Source organism: Mustela lutreola, chromosome 4, assembly GCF_030435805.1.
Source record: "Mustela lutreola isolate mMusLut2 chromosome 4, mMusLut2.pri, whole genome shotgun sequence".
NCBI lineage: Eukaryota > Metazoa > Chordata > Mammalia > Carnivora > Mustelidae > Mustela > Mustela lutreola.
Window position 1 is genome coordinate 178,366,490 of NC_081293.1, and position 22,298 is coordinate 178,388,787.

Consider the following 22,298-nt stretch of genomic DNA (forward strand, 5'->3'; position numbering starts at 1 on the left):
GGCTCTCTGCTCAGTGGGGAGCCTGCTTCCCCCTCTCTCTTGGCCTGCTTCTCTGCCTACTTGTGGTCTCTGTCAAATAAATAAATAAAATCTTAAAAAAAAAAAAAAAAAAAGATTCACTCAATCACCAGCTCAAACTCTACAGCATAATTGGAGGTGTCTGGTAAGCTGCCGCAATTGACAGAATGGCCTAATATGCCGTTACAGGAGATGTAATGGTTCTTTCTGAGTGAAAACTTCAGGCTATGAATCTGCAAAGCCAAAGATGGAAACACCACGAGTCAGTTCAGAAAATCAACTGCAGATGCTGACCAGAAAACTTTCCCATATTTTCCCAGTATGGAAAGGACTGGTGCTGTATGACAGAAGAGTAAACCCCCAGGCTACCTTCAATTTTATCATCTTTCTGGGTTTGGGGTGGGTATTTTTTTTCCCCCAGAGCAAAACAGATTCACACCATGAATCTGATACCTATAAACGCCGACTTTTTTTTCTTACTTGTAGTAAAATTAACATACAGTGTTCTATTAGTTTCAGGTGTATAATAGATTCAATTCTATATATTATGCAGGACTCATCATGGTTAAGTGCACTAACCCTTTATCCTAATTGTATCACCATTAAAATAGAAAAAAATCATGTGTACTGGAAAGATGATTACCATTTTAGGACTATCCAGATCCTTTCTCTAAAAGATTCCTACCCAGATGCCTTTTACTGAATCCAGGGACATGTTTTATGTCACTGACATGCCACCAAGATCACCAATGACAGGAGCCACAGAGAGCGCATATCCCAAGAGCACCCAATCTGTGAAGAGCAACTTACAGCCAGCAACCTATAGAGGCCTGGCATCAAACATTTGCCCAACAAGAAATGTACCTAACACAACCAATCGGATCTTCTCTTACAGGAGTCTGAACACAAGCTATACAAAGCGAAAGCTAGCTGAAAGACAGAAAAGGCAGGCAGCAGAAGTAATGAGGGAGTTACAACCACATTGACAAGATACAAAATGAGGTAATTAGTTTAAAAAATAAAAAGTAAAAGCAGAATCGTGTAAAGGACTAATAGCAGTAGAGAAGTAATACTTCTGCTCCTAAGAGGACCGCACCCAGTCACTAGAGTTGCACTGATTTTTTTTTTCCAATTTCTATTAAAACCTAGTTGAAAGCTAGATGGTGAAGCCAGTTTGTATGTAACGTCTGGCCACTACAATCTCCCTTATTTCCCACATAAAGCTATCTAATAACCTTCCCATCACTAGCTACAGACCAAGTAAAACTCTTGCTTGCAAACAAACAAACAAAAAAAAGTGGTACAATGTTTTTATATATGAGTGCACATGCACTCACACACCTGCAGTTAGATGACAAGGCAAACTAGGTGGTGGGTAGTAATACAAGCATTATGGGTCTTATTTCCATCTTGTAGCATCTGGGATTTGAAGACACTGTTACTTAACTCTAGTTAGCTGTTTTAGGGAAAAAAGGGGGGTCCTCAAAGAAGCATCTTCAACCCTAAAATTTTATAATTCCTATCATTACAACTGTGCACTTAGAGATTAAGAAGAGATTCAGGGACGTTACAGAAAACAAAACCATCTCCTCCTCTTGTGCAGGCAATAATCTGTTTGTGTCTGAATTTTGTCGCAAATAACTGATTTTGTTCTCTTGGATTACAAGAAAACAATACCTGACTACTCAAGATGGCCAAGCAAAGAAAGGACGAATTGGGAAAACAAGAAAATGTATTGAAAAAAGTTTAGCTTGAGGACATACTGAAAATTACTTATAAACTGTGTTCTTGCCTATCTTTATGATAGTCTTATTAGCCTATCTTAACACCTCGAAGCCTGTCCATTCAAACAGAGGAGAATGAAGCTCAGAAAAGTCTCAACCATCTATAAATGCCCAACACATTGAATTCCAAGAAATTCCAAAAATATTTAATGATCAAAAGGCTTGAAAATGACAAAGCCACTCTCCTAGAGAAGCTTTTACAAAACAACCCTAACAACTTATATGCCAAAAATTCAAGAACACTACATAAAAATCCTTTCCCTAAAAGTGTATTTTTTTCCATATAATTCAGTCACATTTGCACACACAGTATTTTCCTAGTCTTCACTATTTTTTTCTTAGAAAAGTATTCCTTGCTTTTCCTTTCTCTCCAAAATAAAAGCTACCAGTCACAACTAACAGATATTTGGGGGTTCAGATCTACCAAAGCACCAATCTATGAGATTCGTATCTCAGCTTCTTTAAAAAATACTTTTGCACAGCTTAGAAAGAAAAGCTGACTAAAAGCCACAGTTCCATTTCTCAGAGCTAATCCCACAGATAGAAGAGATTAAAAACCAATATTCAAAACCTGAGTTGTAATAACAGTTCCATGCACTTGTGGTTCATTTTGGTGTAATAACTTTTCCTCTCAATATAACATCATTACACACTCTCCTACTGAAAGTGTTAGGAGATCATATAAAGCAGGGACACCTAGATAGATTATATAAAGCAGGACACATAGATAGGGTGCAAGTTATTATTGCTCAAGCATTCAGGGTTAGGGTTTGTTTGTTTGTTTGTTTGGTTTGGCTATTTTTTCAAGCATATCATTCTATTCCTTAAACATTATAGTGTTTGTGTGACAGGAATATGCTCCCGGCACATGACACAAGTATTTGAGTATCAAAATCACTACAAAGCCACACAACACAGGTGTTGGAACCCCAGCACTTGATCAGAAGGTTCATCCAAACTTGCGGACAAAGGTTCTCTGATGTTGCTAATTATACAAGTCCCTAAATGCTAAAATTTTTATTATCTTATTGTTAAAAAAGCAAAATCGAGAACAGGCAGGTGTGTGGGTAAACCCTCTCAGCAGATAATCTAACAGTACTTGGGCCTTAGTTGAAATTTTAAGTACTGTCACTAATGACTACCAGTGGCAAGACTTTCTCTTGAAAAAGTACCATTTCTTCTTATCTCTTCATGACACATTTACCAACAAAATTCCTGACCTGGCCCAAATTGTGCTTTCCTGAAGAATCCATAATTGAAGCTTTCTTTCAAATAGTACTGCACATATATCTTTGTTTTCTAGAAATATTTCAGCTGTGTTATTCAGTTAAAATTTGTTCCATGTTAATATTCTGCACATGATCAAAAATAAAATATTTGTGATAGGGCAGATACTAATGAGAATTTTAAGACAGAGGGGTTATTCTGGGGAGTAACATAAAAATAAAGCCTAACTTAAAATGAATGTGCTTACAACCACCCTCTATCTTTTTCAAGACAAATGAAAAATCTGAGTAAGAATGGTAAACTAGTAATATCTGATCAGAAAATTGACAGCAAATAGTAATACGGTTAAGTGTCTTCATTGTCCCAATTAAATACAAAGCAGCAGTTAAAATCTGACATGCAGCAATAAAGTTCTCTCTTCTAAAGCACCCTTTTGGTCGAAACTTAAGAGTGGTAATTTAAAAAATTACACATTTTAAAATGCCATGAAAATCACATACAGTAACCATATCTAACATTTATTGTAATATGCCAAACACTATTCTAAATATTTTACATGTACTTTTCATTTTATCCTCAGAACTATTATCCCCATTTCATTGGTGAGATAACCAGGGCAGAGAATGTTTTAAGTAACTTGTACAAAGTCACACACGAAATAACATGTGGATCCATAAATTTCACCAACTAATCTAGCTCCAGATCATTACACTGAACTGCCAATAAGGTAATGTAGCAAACTTGCTTTGCAAATGGTACAATGTGCAAATAAATGTAACATGCACAGATTAAGAGCACATGCTTTGTACTCAGATCTAGTGTCAAGTCTCAATTCTGTAATTTACTAGCTATGTGAACCTAAGTAAATCACTGAACTCTAAGCTTCAACTTCCTATTCCATAAAATGGAAATAATGAACTAACAGTTCTTACTGGTGGATTTTACTGGTGGATCTTCTTGGTAGATGAGGGGCATTCTGGATGGAAAGGATTAGTAGAGTACTTGGCATACAGTAAGCACTCCATGAATGTTCATGATCACTATCTACTACTAACAGTTCTGTTTATTATTATAAATACTCATTTTAGTACTAGTAGCATTTTCTAAAATAAGTCAACATGGAGGTAATAAAAGTTTATGAAATGAAGACCCAAGGTCTCACAGTAAATGAAAGCACAATTTTAAGATGGAAAAAACTATCACTTACTTTAATATCATTATCAACTTTTTATTTAAAGTGCCTGGGTATACATGAAAATGTGCTAGGCACTAAACAAAATTACCAAGACACAGTCCCTGACTTCAAAAACATACAATCAAGCAAATTAACTCTGCTGAATGGACACAAACAGCAAAACCTCCAACTGCAGGCATTTTCCCAACCAGACACAACTATGGTCATCATCAAGTTCCCCTCTGCCTGTGGTGTGGTGGTAGAGAATACACGCAGAAGCAGCAATTCAAAAAGAAATAATAAACCCAACCAACAGAATTTAGAATGATGAAGATTCAGGAAGAAATAAGCAGACTTTCTATCCTTTTACCTTCTTAAAATTAACATTTTGGCTATCTTGGTACTAAGGATCTCTGTTAATCAACCAGAAGAGAAAAAAGGAAAGCCAGAAATTCAAGAGAACTCAGAGTAAAATGGTACAGAAACAAATTCTAAGAAAGAAAAGGAATGAGTTTCAAAGTTAGAAAAGCCAAAATAACTGCAGGTGAGTTTAAGTGAAACATGTTTTATTCAGGATTCTATCATGTCTACTGCCTTAGAAACTAAACAAGTAATAGCCATTCTTAAGATTGCTGATCCTTATTCCTTTCCAATCCTGAGGTTTCTGTTAGCCTTTAAAGTCAGAAAAGAAAGAAAAAATAGCACAGGGTACAGAGGGATTTTGTCTAACAGAAGAGCCAACATCATACTGTACATCTTAGAGCTCGGCTTCTGATCAACCAAGAGATCCACAGCTAAATCATAATCCTGGTAACCTGATTCCATAAAAAATGTAGCTTCTAAAACTCCTAAGTAAGGATCTAGAGTATTTCCAGGAAATATTTCCTCGAAATATAAAGTTTAATAAACGTTTTTTTCCCAGTGGTCATGCTATTTGAAAAGATATTTTGCAACTTCACAACAGGAAATGATATTCACTCGTGCCTCTCTATCTCCATATCTTCTTGCCAAAACACCTATTGAGAAACCTCCATTCATATCCACAGTCTAAAACCATAGCAAAACCACATAATTCTCTGCTACTGAATCCATAGGCTCTTTAAAGCAAACGGAATAGGACAGCCTATAGATCATAAAGCAATATTCCTTATTCCTTAAAAAAAAAAAAGGTACTTTTCAATAATACAAGCAATCTGTCAACCAAGAACTTAGCTCATATCTACATAAGTAACCAAAAATTAACGATGTGTAACATATATATTCTGCAAAAATACATGTATTCTTTAAGGTTTTCTTCCTGAAGTATGGAAGAAGGGGGGGTGGGGAAGAGACATGAGCAAAACAACAACAAAAAACAATGATTATGCATTCGAGGTCTACCTGTTTGTTCTAATGAACACCTGCCAAGCGTCAGCCAAACCTCCTCCAGCTCTCACTTGTACTATCCAAACTTAGAAAGTTGAAAGGCAAGCCATACTTTTTATTGTTTCTCCTCTTCCACTGCACTTAGATGTGGAAGGTATCTCGGGAAACAGGAGGGGATGAATTCTGTAGGAAAACTCTTAACTGATCAAAGAACAGCAAAAGTAGATATAATTTGTAGCCAGAATGTTTTAATATAAAATAAGCAGGTTTTGATGGCTCTTTACCTCAACTACTTGTCCCCACAACAAAAAGTGCTATTAAATATTTGCTCATATAGCCTGTATGCAGAAAAGCTTCTGGCACAAATTTGCTAAGACTGTTTTCCTTAAGAGCCTCAGTCCTGAGCCCTCTGAGAAGACAGAGCTCACGAGTAAAAATAAAGCCAAAAAGTAAGGATGAAGACCAGAAAGAAATAGGAAGAACAAAGAATTTCTAATAACTTCTTACCTGTTCTACCTTTTTAAACTTGTCCTGATTTAGCCTCTAATGCCAATCTGCCATAAGCCACTAATTTGTCTACTGTAATAAAATATTCCTACTCTCTCTAGGCAATTCTAATTTAGACAGATGCCTCCTGACATTGTGCTATTTTTTCTTCTATGACCCAGATGAAACCTTTTGACAGTCCTTGGAATCCTGAATTCCTCCTTCTAAATTCCTACTCTGTGGCCCTAGAGTTATGACAGAGGAGACAAAATGTGAATGGTATTATGGAAATAGGTGAGCTGCAGTAAGGAATTCCAGCAATTGGGCTCCCCTCCACCCACATCAAGCTATTTTTCTTTCTTCCCTACAGTATTTAAAAAGTAAAATAGAGAGCAAGAGGCTGATATGCAGATGAGAGGCTACAGCAAAGAGCCACTCTAGCTTTTTAGGAATACTTGTAATCTTTTCACTGGCTGTAGATACTTAAGTCTGGAAAATATCTTTGGAATATGTCGTGTGTAACAATGCATAAAAGATAACACCTTGCAAAAGTCAAACATACAGATTTAATAATGTGCAACTAATGAAGATGGTTTATAAATGAAATACCACCTACACATTTAGTTCCCTAAATATATTATGCTATTAATCATTAAAGTTAGATCTATAAGTACAAGTTTTCCATACGTGGAAAAGTCAATCTGTTTTTAAATTAAAGAGAAATTATCACTCTAATTCTTAAAAATAAAACTATCAGGGTATAATTCAAGTGTAGCTGCTCATAGTAACTGAATAAACTTAAATTTGATAAAACATTAAAGGTTCAACCAATGCACCTTTGTTGAAGCACATTTAGCTGAAGTAACTTTGAGTCTGGTTTATTTCCATCACATATAGTACATTTTTCCAACAAGAGCATGTACATTCAATATAGAACATTTCCAGCAACAGTTACAGTCTTTCTAGTTTCCTTTCACAGTATATTTTAGTGCAAAGCACTGGGAAGGGTAAATGTTTTTTTTCTAGCTATAGAAGCATTTTATTATGACCTTGTGGATCTTCAACATTTTAAAATTTTATACAAAAAGTATATAGATGGACAGGGTCCCTCCTAAGTATAGGTGTGAACCTATATAAAAACATGGTATAATCTCTGCTGTACCTTTTAAAATTATAATCTGACAAAAATTACTAAAAAATAAAATATTTCCTAAAAATTACAAAATATTGATACACAAAAACCTGCCCAATATTTCATAAAGATAGATGTACTTGTTTTTCCTAAAATCTTGATTACAAAAATGGACAAGAATTCATTATTTTCTAAATTTTACAGTAGGAATCAAATATCATCTAAAGTAGTCATTTAAGATTTTACTTGGGAGAAAATTCAGGGTTTATACTCCCATCATCCTTTTTTAGCAATATTTAAAGAAGAAGTGGTTGTGCATGGATTGTCTGCATCCATAAAATATCAGTAAGCTATTTACTACCTTCATATTAACATTAGTAAATGTGTTATCTTTAAAGAAAAAAAAAAAGAAGAAACTGAAAAATTAAGTTGCATCTATTATTAAAGTGCTTTGTATAAAATGTAAAGAAAAAGGGGGAATGTTTAATTTTCAATAAAACCTCAGATGTTTACAAATAAAAAATGTATGCTCCATGGATGAAAATGAACTGGAACTTTCCTGTATTATATATTTTAGAATGAAACGTTCAAACATTTAAGTGCTAGAGAACAAGTTAGAAATAAATGAACGTAGAATTATTACAAATATTTAGTAGGCTAAATATTTATAATTTGTTGATACTAATTTCTCTTTTGGTCCTAACATACACTCACTAGGAAATATATCTGTACAATCCAGATAAAATTTTGCCACATAAAGTGAAACAAAACTAAAATCACTAAGATATAGTCTTTTTGTCAATTAAAAATCACCAGTGGTGATATATATTCTTCAAGTTCTTGATCACTTTAATCAACAAATTGTTTGGAAAACAAACTTTGCAACGTTTTTGTAGAAACTGTAGACCAAATTCACAAGGTCAAGGGTGGTTAGCTGCTGGACTGTGATGACAATATGTAATGTCACAGCTACTTGGAAGTGCTGGGAGAGGCAGTGCCTTAGAAACAAGTGGTTAGATGGTTATTATTTTAGTCAGAAAACAGCAGTTACAGTTGAATATTTATGAATTTGTTTTTCCTTTTTTTCTCATAGTACCATTTGAAGACGTTTAGTGGTTCTAACACCAATTTAAAGTCTTTCCACAAAAATGAACTCCAAACCTTTTCGTACATCACTTGAAGTTATCTGAGGAGAAATGGGAATAAATGAACACTTTTGAGTTTACCAATAAAATCTTTTTTTTTAAATTATACAATAGTAAATGACTTCTAAAGGATGGTTTCATCTCAAGTTTCCACACAAATTAAAAAATGTGTGATACTCAAACCACAACATTTAACCTACTCAGCACTCAAACTAAGTATACTGCTTTAAAACCTGAATCCAAAACTAACTTAATACTAATTAAATATATTAAATGCCTTAATACAGGGAACAGGTACTGAAGGTAAACTTTTAAAAACATAGAGAGACTTGCAAAAACAAGTATAGGGAGTCTACTCCTTATTTTATATTGCATTTTAAAAATCTACATTTATTTCAAAACCTTCTAAAAAATTAAAATTTTTTTTCTTTCTTCCCAATAGGGATTCTCCTTTTCTTACAACGCACAACCACAAAAAAACAAACCAAACCAAACCAAAACAAAACAAAACAAAAAAACCTCATTTAATAATATTAACTATGTTGAAATGATCACAAAAAGTCTATTTAAAACAAAAAAGGAAAAGTTAAGATTTGGAACCTATATAATCACTTTTTCCACAGATCAAAACTAAAAACAGTAACTAACGCATACTTCCAAAAAGAAGGAAAAAAAAAATCCAAACTTTTGTCTATCAGGTTTCCCCCTCTGACTGGAAGCATTAGGTTAAATGTAAATAATAAATGCTAATTGTTCTAAATTCAATCTGGGGATTTTTTTTTTTCTGAGTGCAGCACTTTATTTAGCCATCACAGATTAATTTTTACAATAATTACAGTGCCTCGAAAGACTTTTTTCCTATAATTATCGCCTTCACAAATTCATTTTAATATATTTAACTTTTCCTACAATGTATTAATTAGTAGACTAGGTCACTAAATCAAATTAAACCTGTGCAAAGTTAGTTAAACAGAAGACTTCTATTGTAAACATAAGCCAATATAAATGTATATATTTTACAACATTGAGAGGAAAGCACTGACCCTGTGCCATCTACCTACCACTATATTGCATTGTCCTGTGGAAGATAAGTTCTGAAGTTAACTTTTGTTCCCAAGCCACTGGAATAAAGGTCACTGAAGAGGTAAATGCAATATGCACATTACTCTTGCAGTTCCCATTGCCATAAGATATATGGAAGCAAACATGTGTTAAAATGGAACCAGCTATAAATTATGGTCAAATGATTTTTTTAGTTCGATGGGGGAAAAAAGCAAAACTCTGTAACTGTTCCTCACCAGACAAGAGCCTTAGATCTTGTACTTCGGCCTTTGGTTTTGTTTCCTTCAGGTGAATTGGAAGCATTTGCCTTATGAGTTTTCTTATGATGTTCAAGATAAGTCTTTTTGGCAAATGCCTTTCCACATTTATTGCATCTGTGAAGAGAAAAGTTTTTTGTGACTTTTACTTCAATACCAACGTCAGCTACTTCATACTTTTTACTAGGAGAGTTAGAAGTGCCATCATGTTTTGAATCACTATGTTTTGCCTCATCCCTCGAAGGGCCTCTTTTTGCCACTTTATTTAGAACAAAATCAATGGGCTTCTTTATAGCTCTGATCTCTAAACTGGCGGTTATTTTCCCAAGGTAGCGGGATGACTTTTTATGAACCACAGTTATATGTCGTATCACATCACGCTTCCGACGAGTTTCATAAGTGCAAAGAGGACACTTGTAGAATTTAACATAAATGTTATTCCCATCTGTGTGCAACTCAATATGTTTAGTCAAGTTCTGTTTGGAAGTAAACTGACGTTTACAAAGTTTACAGTAAAGTTGCTTAAAGTCAAAGCCAGCGGAAAGTTTTGGTTTCCTGGTTTTTTGCTGGCCACCTGCAGCAGACGGACTAGTTGATTTAGGGCTTTCAGAGTCTTGTTTAACTTTATTTTTCTGTGCTGCCGGTGTGTTCTTTTTTTCATTTGAATGATTTGTTCCCTTTAATTCATTCTGTGGAGAATGGGCGATGGAAGGGGGTGAAGATTCTACAGAATCTGCTGGTTCAACTTTAACTTTTATTTCTGAACTGCTGGCAGTATTATTAGGGCCTTTCTCTCTTTTAGAGTTTGTTCCAGAAAGAGTTATCTTGTGAACAATTTGCATATGTCTTTTAAGCATTATTTGTGAACTATATTTCCTCTTGCAAAGGAGGCATTTGCATGCAGTTAAATTGTATTCAGCCTTTGAAGACGACTTTTGTTTTCGAGTCTTAAAAGATTTTTTAGGAGAAACAGAATCCAGGAACAAAGGTTGCCCAGGCTTTGTTGCTATATCAGGAGTAATTGAATCCCTCCTTAGTCCTCTATGAACTTCATCAAAATGCCTCCTTACATTCGCTTTTGTAGCAAATGATTTACAACATACTGGACAGCTCCTACTTATTGGAACTAGAACATTCTTACTGCGTCCTTTAGAGGACTGATTTGGATTCTTTCGTGTTTCAATGTACTTTTTTAGTTCTTCCATCTTTTTCTTGTGTACTTTTCGAATGTGACGACGAACACCTCGTCTGGAATTGAATTCTTTTCTACAAAGACAGCATATCAACTGGTGACCAAAATCAGAATTGTCAGAAGTTTCCAAGTCAGCCTGTGATTCCTGAGGTTGCTCATCAGATGTAGGTGCAACTTCATCTGCAACAATCTCAACAGGCGGGGGCTCTACAGTTTCCACCTCCGTATCTGCAACTGGTACTGTTTTAGACTGTTCAGTGCTGGTTTCCTGTATTTGAACTTCAGTTTGTTCAGGAGTACTGCTTGACTCTGTGACTTCAGTAGGATTATCAGTCCTTGAAATATACTGAAACACTGCATTTTGATTAGTTTCTATGGGTTCTAGCTTAATAATATATTCTCGCTTGTCCACACTTGGATATATGGCTTCTAGGAGATCGTTTATGGCTTGGCTTTGTTTATCATTTACATCAGGAAGGTCTGTTAAGGAAAAAACAACATTTTAATCTGAAATCATCTGCCTGCTCTAGCTATCTAATATTTAAAAATGTGTTATGAATCTCTATCTTAAAATTTATTACTAGCTTATTTTTAGAAAAGCATTATCTACTTTTACATATTTTAAAACTAGAATTAAACTAAAATTAATTTAAAATCTCATCAACGTACACAAATGTTAAGGAATAAATGCAATCTGAAGAGCTACTTCCACTCCTAAGTGCCCTTAACACCAACCACATAAGCACATGAATGTCCTAAACAATTAAAATATTTCAAATTTTCAGTCTTAAATTTTCAGGCTAGCAAAGGCAAATCGAAGTTCTCATAACCCAAGATGGATAACACATCATGAAGAATGTACTATTATATAAAAAAAAAATGATTCTTTTTTGGGAAAACATAACAGCATTCCTATTAACTTAATCTGTAATAATCTAGTCTACTTATAGAGAGGAACCCTTAAAGATCTTATGGAAATGAAAAAGAAAGATTTGTAGGATATAAAAATGAATGACATGTACAAAAGTTTTTGCTATTACAGGACACCACCCCATTCAAACAAGTGATTAAAAACCACAGATTTATTCCAAAACAGAGCTAGTTTTATTTACTTGCACAATAATTATGTCCCCTATAGACAATCAAATATTCCTCCTATAACAGATTTATCTAACACTGGTTATGTTTCCAATCAACTCTAAAATCTAGCTACAAATATAGCTATCAAATCTGATATTTAGAAAACAAGAATTCATTATTGCTCTTCTAGAAATCTTCCCATTTAAAACAGATAGTGTCTAAAAGGATAACACTTTCACCAAAGTACTTCTAGAATGAGTATTGCCAAGGAAAGTGCACAATAATCCAACAAATCCATTTATTTATATTTCTAAAAGTCAGCTCTAGGGACGCCTGGGTGGCTCAGTTGGTTAAGCAGCTGCCTTCGGCTCAGGTCATGATCCCGGCGTCCTGGGATCGAGTCCCATATCGGGCTCCTTGCTCGGCAGGGAGCCTGCTTCTCCCTCTGCCTCTGCCTGCCATTCTGTCTGCCTGTGCTTGCTCTCTCCCCCCTCTCTCTCTGATAAATAAATAAAATCTTTAAAAAAATAAAATAAAATAAAAGTCAGCTCTACACTAAAACAAGGAAAACTATCACAAATATCACTAATTTTCTACTATCACTTTATGTATTAAAATATCAGATCTGAAACTAATCCCTACAGACTGCCTTTTCATTTATATCTCAATGATAAAAACAAGTATAATAACATCTAGGACTATAATAAGATCTAGTACTAGGAAAAATTTCCAAAGATGAAATTCTTATTTCAACTATGTCCTATAATATACTTTAGATCAATTATGTTCTATAATATACTTTAAATCAGTTTCATGCTAGTAATTCGGTAGTACTTCTGATATTTGGAATTTTCATTTCATTCCCATTCCAAGAAAGTTAAGTTAAAAAGTGCACGTTTCCACAGTTCAACTACAGTATCAAATGGACAAAATAAATTCTATAATTTGTAAGACCACAAAGAGTTAAACCGCTGAACCAGAAATAATGAAAGTAACCTATTACTTATTAAAATATTTTAAGGAACTTATATCAGTTCTTTAAAGCAAGAAAATAATACCATTACAATATTGCTAACTTCATCATACATGGGCAATACACTTAATCCAACAAATATTCAGTTTCACAAAGACTTTATTAGCCTACAACCTGCCTTCATCACATAAAGCTACTTCAGATCTCAAGTTGGCCTATAAAACAATCTCATTTCTGATAAAATCATTGATTTATAAATAAATTTCACTGAGAACAAAACTGATCTTCAAATCAAGACCCAGAAAAAAATAGAAAGGTTATTATTTTTTTAATGCTCTTCTTACCGTCCCCAAGAAATTAATGAATTTACTCATTCTTTGCTCTAACCTTCTTATTTACTTAAGAATAATCTTAGTAAATTATCAGTCATATGTAACAAGTTGTTAAAGAAACAGAAATGAAAAATACCAATACTCCCTTCAAGCACTCACATTTTAACTTAGAAAAATCCTGAATATAAACTATATGGTCCATATAAACATTCAAAAACAATATCTAATATCTTGATATAAGTATACTCATAAAACTAACCTCTTTAGAAAAACACAAAAACACTCATATTAAAGTACTTGTCTAAGAAAATGAACATTAAGTATTTAATTTTATTCCCCATCATTAAATTACTGATACCATTTTAACACAAATGTATAGTTGCAGTATAAGAATACTTAGCTGTAAAATGCATAACTGAATATATGGATAATACTTACTGTCATCCATCTGGAGACTTGGTGGGCAGTAGAATTTTTTATGGGTAATTAAATTTGGTAATCCTCTGAAGAGACTGCGGCATAATTTACATTCAAAAATAGTGTCCACATCTTTTAATAAAATGTGCTTAAGTTGTTTAGTTCCTGAAGGAAAAAGAAAATAAAACAACACAAAAGGTAAATTTAATGTGCATTTTTAAACTGGGCAACCACTGTTGACAATCCAAAGTGCAATTAATCTTTGCAAACAAAATACAGGCATTGCCAATTTCCACCATTTGTATTCAGAACTAACTTATAAACTAAATTCTAAGTAAAATTCTAACATCACCTGGATATTGTGACAGCTAAAACTGATTTTTTTTTCTAATTCAGCAGCCAATCAATTCTTAGGATATCCCAACAGTGGTTTCAACATCTGGCTAATCATCACAATAATCTAGGAATAATGATGTACATGAACCCCCTCTAGAGATCCTGATGCAATAGATATGGAAGGGAAAAGAATTAAACATACCCCTCCTCCACCAACTCCCTACTCCTTGCCAAAGTTTCTTGCTGCTCCCTTCTGCATTAAGACGTGAATATAGAGTTCTGTAATACGTTTTCCCGATTCCTTAAAGAGAGTCCAAACTGTCACAAGACTGCATGTGATTTTTCTTTTTTTTTTTTTTAAAGATTTTATTTATTTATCAGGGGGGGGGGGGTAGAGCGAGCACAGGCAGACAGAATGGCAGGCAGAGGCAGAGGGAGAAGCAGGCTCCCTGCCGAGCAAGGAGCCCGATGTGGGACTCGATCCCAGGACGCCGGGATCATGACCTGAGCCGAAGGCAGCTGCTTAACCAACTGAGCCACCCAGGCGTCCCGTGATTTTTCTTTTTAAACTCAGCTCAAATTACTTCAGGTTCTGGGCCAACATGGGATTATGGTCACTGAGTGTGAGAGTATAGAATCCTTATCCATAATTTGAATTTTGCTTAGGCCTCCTGATACCACTATAGATTTATTCAAAGCCTTTCTCCCTCAAAAACTCACTCCAAGTGCAACTAATTAAATACTGATAGTTTACAGTTTAAACTAATTTAAAGCCTGTCTTCCCCACTAGATTATAAACTCCAAAGCAGCCAAGACCAAACCTGTCTTATTTATAACTACAAAGTATTCAGCTCTGGCAATGCTCAATATTAAAAGTAGTTGAAGAAATGCCACTGATACAAGGAATCTAAGTATTATGACACAAGACCAAAAGGCAGAGGAAAAAAAAATGACAATGAGCATCCAATCTCTAAAATAAGAACATCCACCAGGAATAAAACACAAATAGAATTTGTGTTTTAAATTTAAATTTGCCATTATTTCCTACAGGTTTCTGCCATAGGTAAACTGACAAAATTGATCTGCCATGCTTTACTAATTAATTAGCCTTTAATTGCCTCAAATAAAAAAAATGCTAATAATATTGACTTCAATATTAAACGTGTCCAGAAAAAAATCTTTAAAACTATCTAGGTGCAAAGTGTCCTTCTATCATTCCACAAGTACTTAACACTCTGTTAAGCTCTGGGACTACTAAAGAGTAAACACCCTATACTATCCATCTTCTAAAATGAACACACCAAACCAAACCTATCTTAAACAATCATGAAAGAATATATGAACTTAAATCCCAGAAAAATTAAATTACACATCTGGGTTTTTACTGGGAAAAAAATAAATATAAGGAAATCATTTCCACTACTTCTCAAATCCGAATCAATGGTTTACTGCACTAAACCATATTACCACAAAATTAGAAAACATAAATTTAAAAAGATTCAGAGGACAGCCTGAGTATTATTCTTAATATAAGGTAAAATCAGGGTACCCGGGTGGCTCAGTAGGTTAAGCCTCTGCCTTCAGCTCAGGTCATATCTCAGGGTCCTGGGACTGAGCCTCACTTTGGGCTCTCTGCTCAGCAGGGAGCCTGCTTCCCCCGTGTCTCTGCCTACTTGTGATCTCTCTCTCTCTGTCAAATAAATAAAATCTTAAAAAAAATAAAGGTAAAATCATACATACATACACATACACACAAACACACACATGCATGCACTTTCTCAGTCCACTTCGCATTACAAAATATACTTGCAAAAGACTGCTTTTGTTTAGTTCATAGTTAACCTCCTAAGTGACTGACAAACTATGAGAGGTAGACTGATGATAAAAATATTTTAGATAAACCTAACCTATTTATAGAAGTATAGTTAAGTGTAGCACCAGTAAGAGAAAAACATAGAAAATTTTGCACACTTTAATTCCAAATTGAAATACCTGCTAGAACCATACTAAAGATTCAATTCTGCCTTTAAAAACAGTCAAAAAAAGATTGAAGAGGAATGCAAAAACAAGCTGAACTAGGTTTAAAAACCCAATTGAAGATTTAAATAGGAAATACGAGGTTATACATAAAAAACAGTTACTGCTAAAAATACAAGACTGCATCCCTAAATCAGAGATCTCACTTTGTCCATCAGGTTTGCTCAACTATAAAAATTAATTAATCAAAAGTTAAAGAGGGGGCGCCTGGGTGGCTCAGTGGGTTAAGCCTCTGCCTTTGGCTCGGATCATAATCTCAGGGTCCTGGAATCAAGCCCCACATGGGGCTCTCTGCTCAGCGGGGAGCTTGCTTCCCCTCTCACTCTCTGCCTACTTGTGATCTCTCTCTCTCTGTCAAATAAATAAATAAACTCTTCTAAAAAATTTTAAAGAGAAATAGATAGGTATTCTTGTTTAGTCCTGGTTATAGAACTAGTTATATTCAGCAGAGTGCATATTTGTTTCCAATAGCATTCCCCCCCCCCCCAAAAATCTCTGGCCCTACTCTTAACTCATCAGTCTTAATTATCATTCACAAATCCTTCCCCCACCCCATCCCACCTACACACACACACACACACACACACACACACACAAGCACAGTTGTGTTGACACAGGTACATCAAATTTCTTTCAGAGTCATGGGTTCACCAAATTATTTCTCTCTCTCCTCAGGACTTCACCTATGTTTTTTTTTCTCCCACTGCCCCGGTCTGGCTCACTTCTAGTAATCCTTCAAACCCTGGGGCGCCTAGGTGGCTCAGTTGGTTAAATGACTGCCTTCCGCTCAGGTTATGGACCCTGGAGTCCCAGGATCTAGCCCCAGGATCAAGCCCCAGAATTGAGCCCCAGAATTGAGACCCAGATTCGAGACCCAGGATCTAGCCCCAGAATCAAGCCTCAGAATCGAGCCCCAGGATCGAGTCATGTATCCTACCCTCCCCATTCTCATGCTCACTGTCTCTCTCTAATAAATAAAATCTTAAAACAAACACACAAAATTCCAGGTTAGAAGTCACTTCCCCCAGGAAGCCTTCTGATTGCTGGTTTCTGTTAAAATTCTTCACCCCTATTCCTACCGCACCCTATACATCTGTACTGTATTATCCCAATATCTTGTAATTATTTTTCTGTAGTCCCATTAAGCTGGAGGCTATAAAAGGATGAAGATACCTTTAATGCTCATCGACTATATCCCCACCTCTCAGGACTACGCTTGACTGAGGTTTGTTAAATGACATACTAGAAGCTTTATGTTTAAGGAAACCTTCTCTATAGATTTTTTTTTTTTTTTTTTAGGGTATAATAAAGTTGCCTGGGAAGCCAAAAAAGAGACCTCAAAGATTTTTCTAATTCAACTTACACACTTTACAAATGAGAAAAATACAACATTGCCCATTCCATAAATACAGACAATAGAAGTTTTTCCCTAAGTCAGTTTTAGCTGTCATTTAAGGTTTTGATGTTTTTCCCATGTGGTCATAATGGCTTTGGACATAATGGTCTCCTTAACTACCATTTTTGACTGCTCTGCTCATAACAATTAGACACAGCCAATCATCTGTGCCTCTGTCAACAGCTAAAACTTTCTGTCACCTGAGATAACAGACATGGGCATCTGGACAGCAATATAAAGTTCTTCCACTGCCCTTGATCCTGAAAGAGACCCATGCATATTCTTACTCTTCATTATTCCTTTTCCTGTAGGAGTAACGTTTTCTTGCCTTAGATCTTATAAAACTATCTTAGAAGTCACTGTTTACTGATTACATTAATCAGTATCTTTCAAAAAAAAAAAAAAAAAGAAACAGCCCTCCTAAAGCTTTTGATAATTAGAAATTAACTAATTAGTGAATATTTCAGATTCTCATAATAGATGCTCAGTAAAAATTACTCATACCCCAACAAAGGTTTAGTCATATGCTATTCCTTAACATCAAATACATTGTATGTACTGAGAAAAATATTTACAAGACTTTTTTTCAAAAGGAATCAGTATTCAGTTTTACATTAGGGTGGAGGGGCAGTCACTTTACATGATGAGATATTAATTCTAACTCTTCTGGGCCAAAGATAAGCTTTCATTTTTTTCCTTAATATATGGATATGTTGGTCAATGACCATTTTAAGTTGTAGCAGTAATGATTTTTAAATGGTATACTGCTTGCTTTATGATTCACACATTTTTAGCATGACTGTTTAAACGCACTGCAAGCAAAGCTGTAATTCCTGTCAAAACTGATTTTCAAGGCCAGTTTATGAAGGAAATTTCTAACTGATCATCCCTTAACAAAAGTTCTTAAAGAGGGGGCATTTAAGAAAATTTAAATTTATTTCTTAAAACTACCACCTGCAAGAGTTGGTTAAAAAAATTACTAGGTTAGGGGCGCCTGGGTGGCTTAGATGGTTAAGAGTCTGCCTTCAGCTCAGGTCATGATCTCAGGGTCCTAGGATCAAGCCCCACATCAGGCTACCTGCTCAGCAGAGTCTACTTCTCCCTTTCCCTCTGCCTCTCCCCCTGCTTGTGCGTGCTCTCTCTCAAATGAATAAAATCTTTCTTAAAAAATTACTAGGTTAATTATGGAACAGTGCTACATACAATAAATGTACAATCAGAACAAAATGATTCTAGTGCCTACTTGGTTAATATTTTAATCTTACAAACATTTTTTGGACACCTACTAAATATGAGTTTGCCATGTTATTACTGGAAACATGAGAGTGAAGGATCTGATCTGTGCCCTTAAGAAATTCCCAGACTAATATAAATGTCTGCTCCTCTAGGAATATAGCCTCAGATGACATTCTTTGAAGAATATAAGAACAACAATCAAACAAATAAATCTACATCTGTCTTATTCATGCAAAAAATATCTAGTCTGATTTTAAATTTCCTAAAATTGTTATGTAACAACCAAAAACAAAACCTATATGATAACGATGTTCTCTTATGTGTCTCCGAAAAATCACACTTCCATCCTCAGTTTTTGTTTGTAGTCAGGACTAAGGCATCACCATCCAGAAACAGCTTACACTAAATGCAGGTAATGTTTTAAACAGTATAAAACCAAAACGAAACAAAAAAATCTTCTAAGAAGTTAAATGACCAGGGACGCCTGGGTGGCTCAGTGGGTTAAAGCCTCTGCCTTCGGCTCAGGTCGTGATCCCAGGGTCCTGGGATCGAGTCCCGCATCGGGCTCTCTGCTCGGCAGGGAGCCTGCTTCCTCCTCTCTCTGCCTGCCTCTCTGCCTCCTTGTGATTTCTGTCTATCAAATAAATAAATAAATCTTAAAAAAAAAAAAAAAAAAAGAAGTTAAATGACCAAACCTAAGACGATAATGACAATAGCAAATACTATACAAAGCTAACTCTTATTTTTCACTACAATTCACTCCTCCCTAAGAGTCAGAAAAGATGCTCTTCCTTGCACACAGTAGTAGTGTATTTTATAGAATCTTTTTTCTATGATATTATATATATTTTTATAACATTATATATTTCAAGGATTCAAAAAAACAATATCGACTTCATAAGAAAGACCAGTTTTAAATATCAGACTAAATACTTATCCTTCTCTTTTCTCTCCATGAATTTTAGACTAATTATCCTTCTTTTTTCTCCCCATTTTTCTGTTTCTAATCTTAGGGCATTCAATAGCTCCTTTGCCTCTACCAGAAGACTGAGAGACTAAGAAAGAATATTAAGCTCAATTAAATCGATGTTAATAAATGTCTCATAGAAGTACACCTTCTTTGTTGTTGCTGTTGTTACTTAAAATTCAGTTTGAGGAGAGAGGTCAGGAAGGAAGCTAAAATAAAAGTGTCAATAAAAAGAAGACAAATTTGAAGACATCGAGTCACAGATGTGATCTGAGAAGGACTAACAGAGCTAAGGCAGCGCTCTAGCAAAAGGCAGGACCCAGTCAAGATAGTACAGAAGCCAGGGATACAGAGCAAACAGCATGTCTCAAAGTCATTAAACCATCAGGGATTTCAGAGTAGAATCTGTAGGCTGGAGCAAAATAGGCAACTTTCTAAAAAATGAGGTATCTATCTATGGACAAATGTCAAACAACAGCAAAATGTACTTTTAATAAAGCAAAAATACATAACAGTGGGCAGAATCAGCTACCATTAGTACTGGGGGGAAAAGTGAGAGATATATGTTTGTACATGTATACAGGGTCTCTAGAAGAAAACACATAAATCATATAGCAGTGGTTGCCTGAGCAGAGACTTATTTTTGTATTTCTATACATCCTTTTATACTTCCTTATTATTTTTAAACCATGGGCACTTATGACTTAATCCAATAATATTACTTATTCCAATATAGGAATATTACTTAATTCCAAAAAGAAAAATCTGTTCAAATTAATTTACAAGTGAAGTGGCCAGAAATAAAAAGATATCAGAGGTCAAGAAAGATTTATCATTTAAAACCAGAAAAACAGTCCAAAGTAAAGACTAAAGTGTGAGGCAAAGAAAACAAGTCAAAACTGATCATGCAGTCAGTACAGCACATGTGGGGCTGGCAGACCAAAAAAAAATGAGTTAACTCATTCCTCAGCCTTTTATGAACTTCCAGCTTGGGTAGGAATTAATACCAGGCCACAGACAGCCAAGTGTGGACAGAAGGTGAGTAACTTAGAAATGGTATAATAGTTGAAGACAGCTATCTGAGCTTAAAGATTAAGCTAGATATCCTAACACATTACTAATGCCCCACCTGACTGAGCCTCCATAGGTTAGTGAGAGCAAAAGCACAGACTTTGGATAGTTCTTTCAAATGCAGTGTCTGTAACCCAGCTGCAATGGAAAGAGTCTAGAAACCAATGAGTCACTGAAGGTGTGGCTGAGAGTAGAATGGGACCAGGAAGAACTCAGAGGGTAAGAATGGATCTTCGTCCCTAGGTCATGTGGCCCAAACTTCCGTTCTATCCTCCCAAAGTTTCAGTGAGCCCGGGGGCTTGGATACTTCAGTGCCAAAGAGCTACCTTAGCAAACTTTAGATTGTACTGATGAAGAGATTACAATCTTGAGGAAAATAAAATTGCTTAGTTCTGAGACACATTAACGAAGTAAAAGAATTCCTTTCTTTAAATCCAAAATTAGTTCTTTCTATTGCTAAGCATATTTCTAAATCACTTCTAATTTAAATCACTGGGTATTCAGAATTAAATTTATAGTATTTTCAGAATTTTCCTAAATAAAAAATAACTCAGAAGGCAAATGTGAATTTAAAAGGTCAGAAGGGGACATTTAAAAAAGAACATTTTACCCATTTCACAGACACTTTTCGGCTCAAGAAACAGCAAATACAGGAAACAGACATGAGCACAATGCAAAAAGAAAACAATTTCCTTTCTAAATATTCATCTTCCAAAGTTAAACATAGATTTTGAGAACAGGATCTTCTTGAAAAGGTGTATTTTATAAGACAAAGCATTTATGAATGAACCAATTCTAACTTCTTAATCAAATAACACTATAATAAATTGAAGTAAGTATAAAATAATCTTATTCATTTCAAATTTTGGATTTTAAAAAAGAAACCTATGGGGTGCCTGGTTGGTTCAGTCAGTTAAGCATTGACTCCTCTTGATTTCAGCTGAGGCCATGATGTCAGGGTTTTGAGATCCAGACCTGCATCTGCCTCCACACTGGGTGTGGAGTCTGCTTAAGATTCTCTCCTCCACCCCCCTCCTACCACCGTCCCCAGCCCCTCTCTCACCTCTCTTAAGAAAAAGAAAAAGAAAAGAAAAAAACCTATAGCAAAGAATATAAAAAATGTGAAAAGCAATAACCTTCATTCCCTTGAGAAAGAACCAAAAGAATTACCTACCAAAAGTAGCTAAAAAACTCTTACTATGACCAGAAACTAACCATTCTTCTGTTATGCCGGAAATATATTATAAATACCACCTCTAGTAAGTAAAATTTTAATTGTATTTATCATAGGAAAATCTGACCTATCAGTTACTTTATTTTATTATCAAAAATAAAAACAACAAGACACCCTAAAATAGACTGCGCCACCATTCAACATGAGCAAGGCATGGATACACGCTCAATACTTAACTGATTTAAATATACATAAAAGCAAAGCCGTGAGTACTACAGATTAAAGACTGATTAAAATTAATAGATTAAAAATGGATTAAAAATCTATTTAAAATTAGATTAAAAATCCAAGAAACAGATCTCGGGAACTCAGAAATAAAAATAAATTTTATTTTAGATTAAGTAGCAATCTATTTCTTAGATCCTAAAATATGGCAA

General features: G+C 34.9%; 1 protein-coding gene across 6 annotated transcripts in view; it reads right to left on the reverse strand.

The window, feature by feature from the left end:
- The window catches only part of ZNF800 (zinc finger protein 800), a 52,191-nt gene that overhangs the window by 22,298 nt on the left and 7,595 nt on the right, over positions 1–22,298 (reverse strand). For 4 of the 6 annotated variants that reach the window (XR_009352966.1, XM_059171761.1, XM_059171762.1 and 1 more), the window contains exons 4-5: positions 13,666–13,809; positions 9,630–11,322 (exon numbers count right to left, since the gene is read on the reverse strand). Coding sequence is in view for 5 of the 6 variants with exons in the window: in XM_059171761.1 (XP_059027744.1) it covers positions 9,630–11,322; positions 13,666–13,809 (1,837 nt within the window). In the remaining variant the exon portion in view is untranslated. Of the gene's footprint in view, positions 1–7,494; positions 8,373–8,828; positions 11,323–13,665; positions 13,810–22,298 lie in introns of those variants that run through there. The other 2 variants (XM_059171765.1, XM_059171764.1) reach the window with 2 other exon arrangements.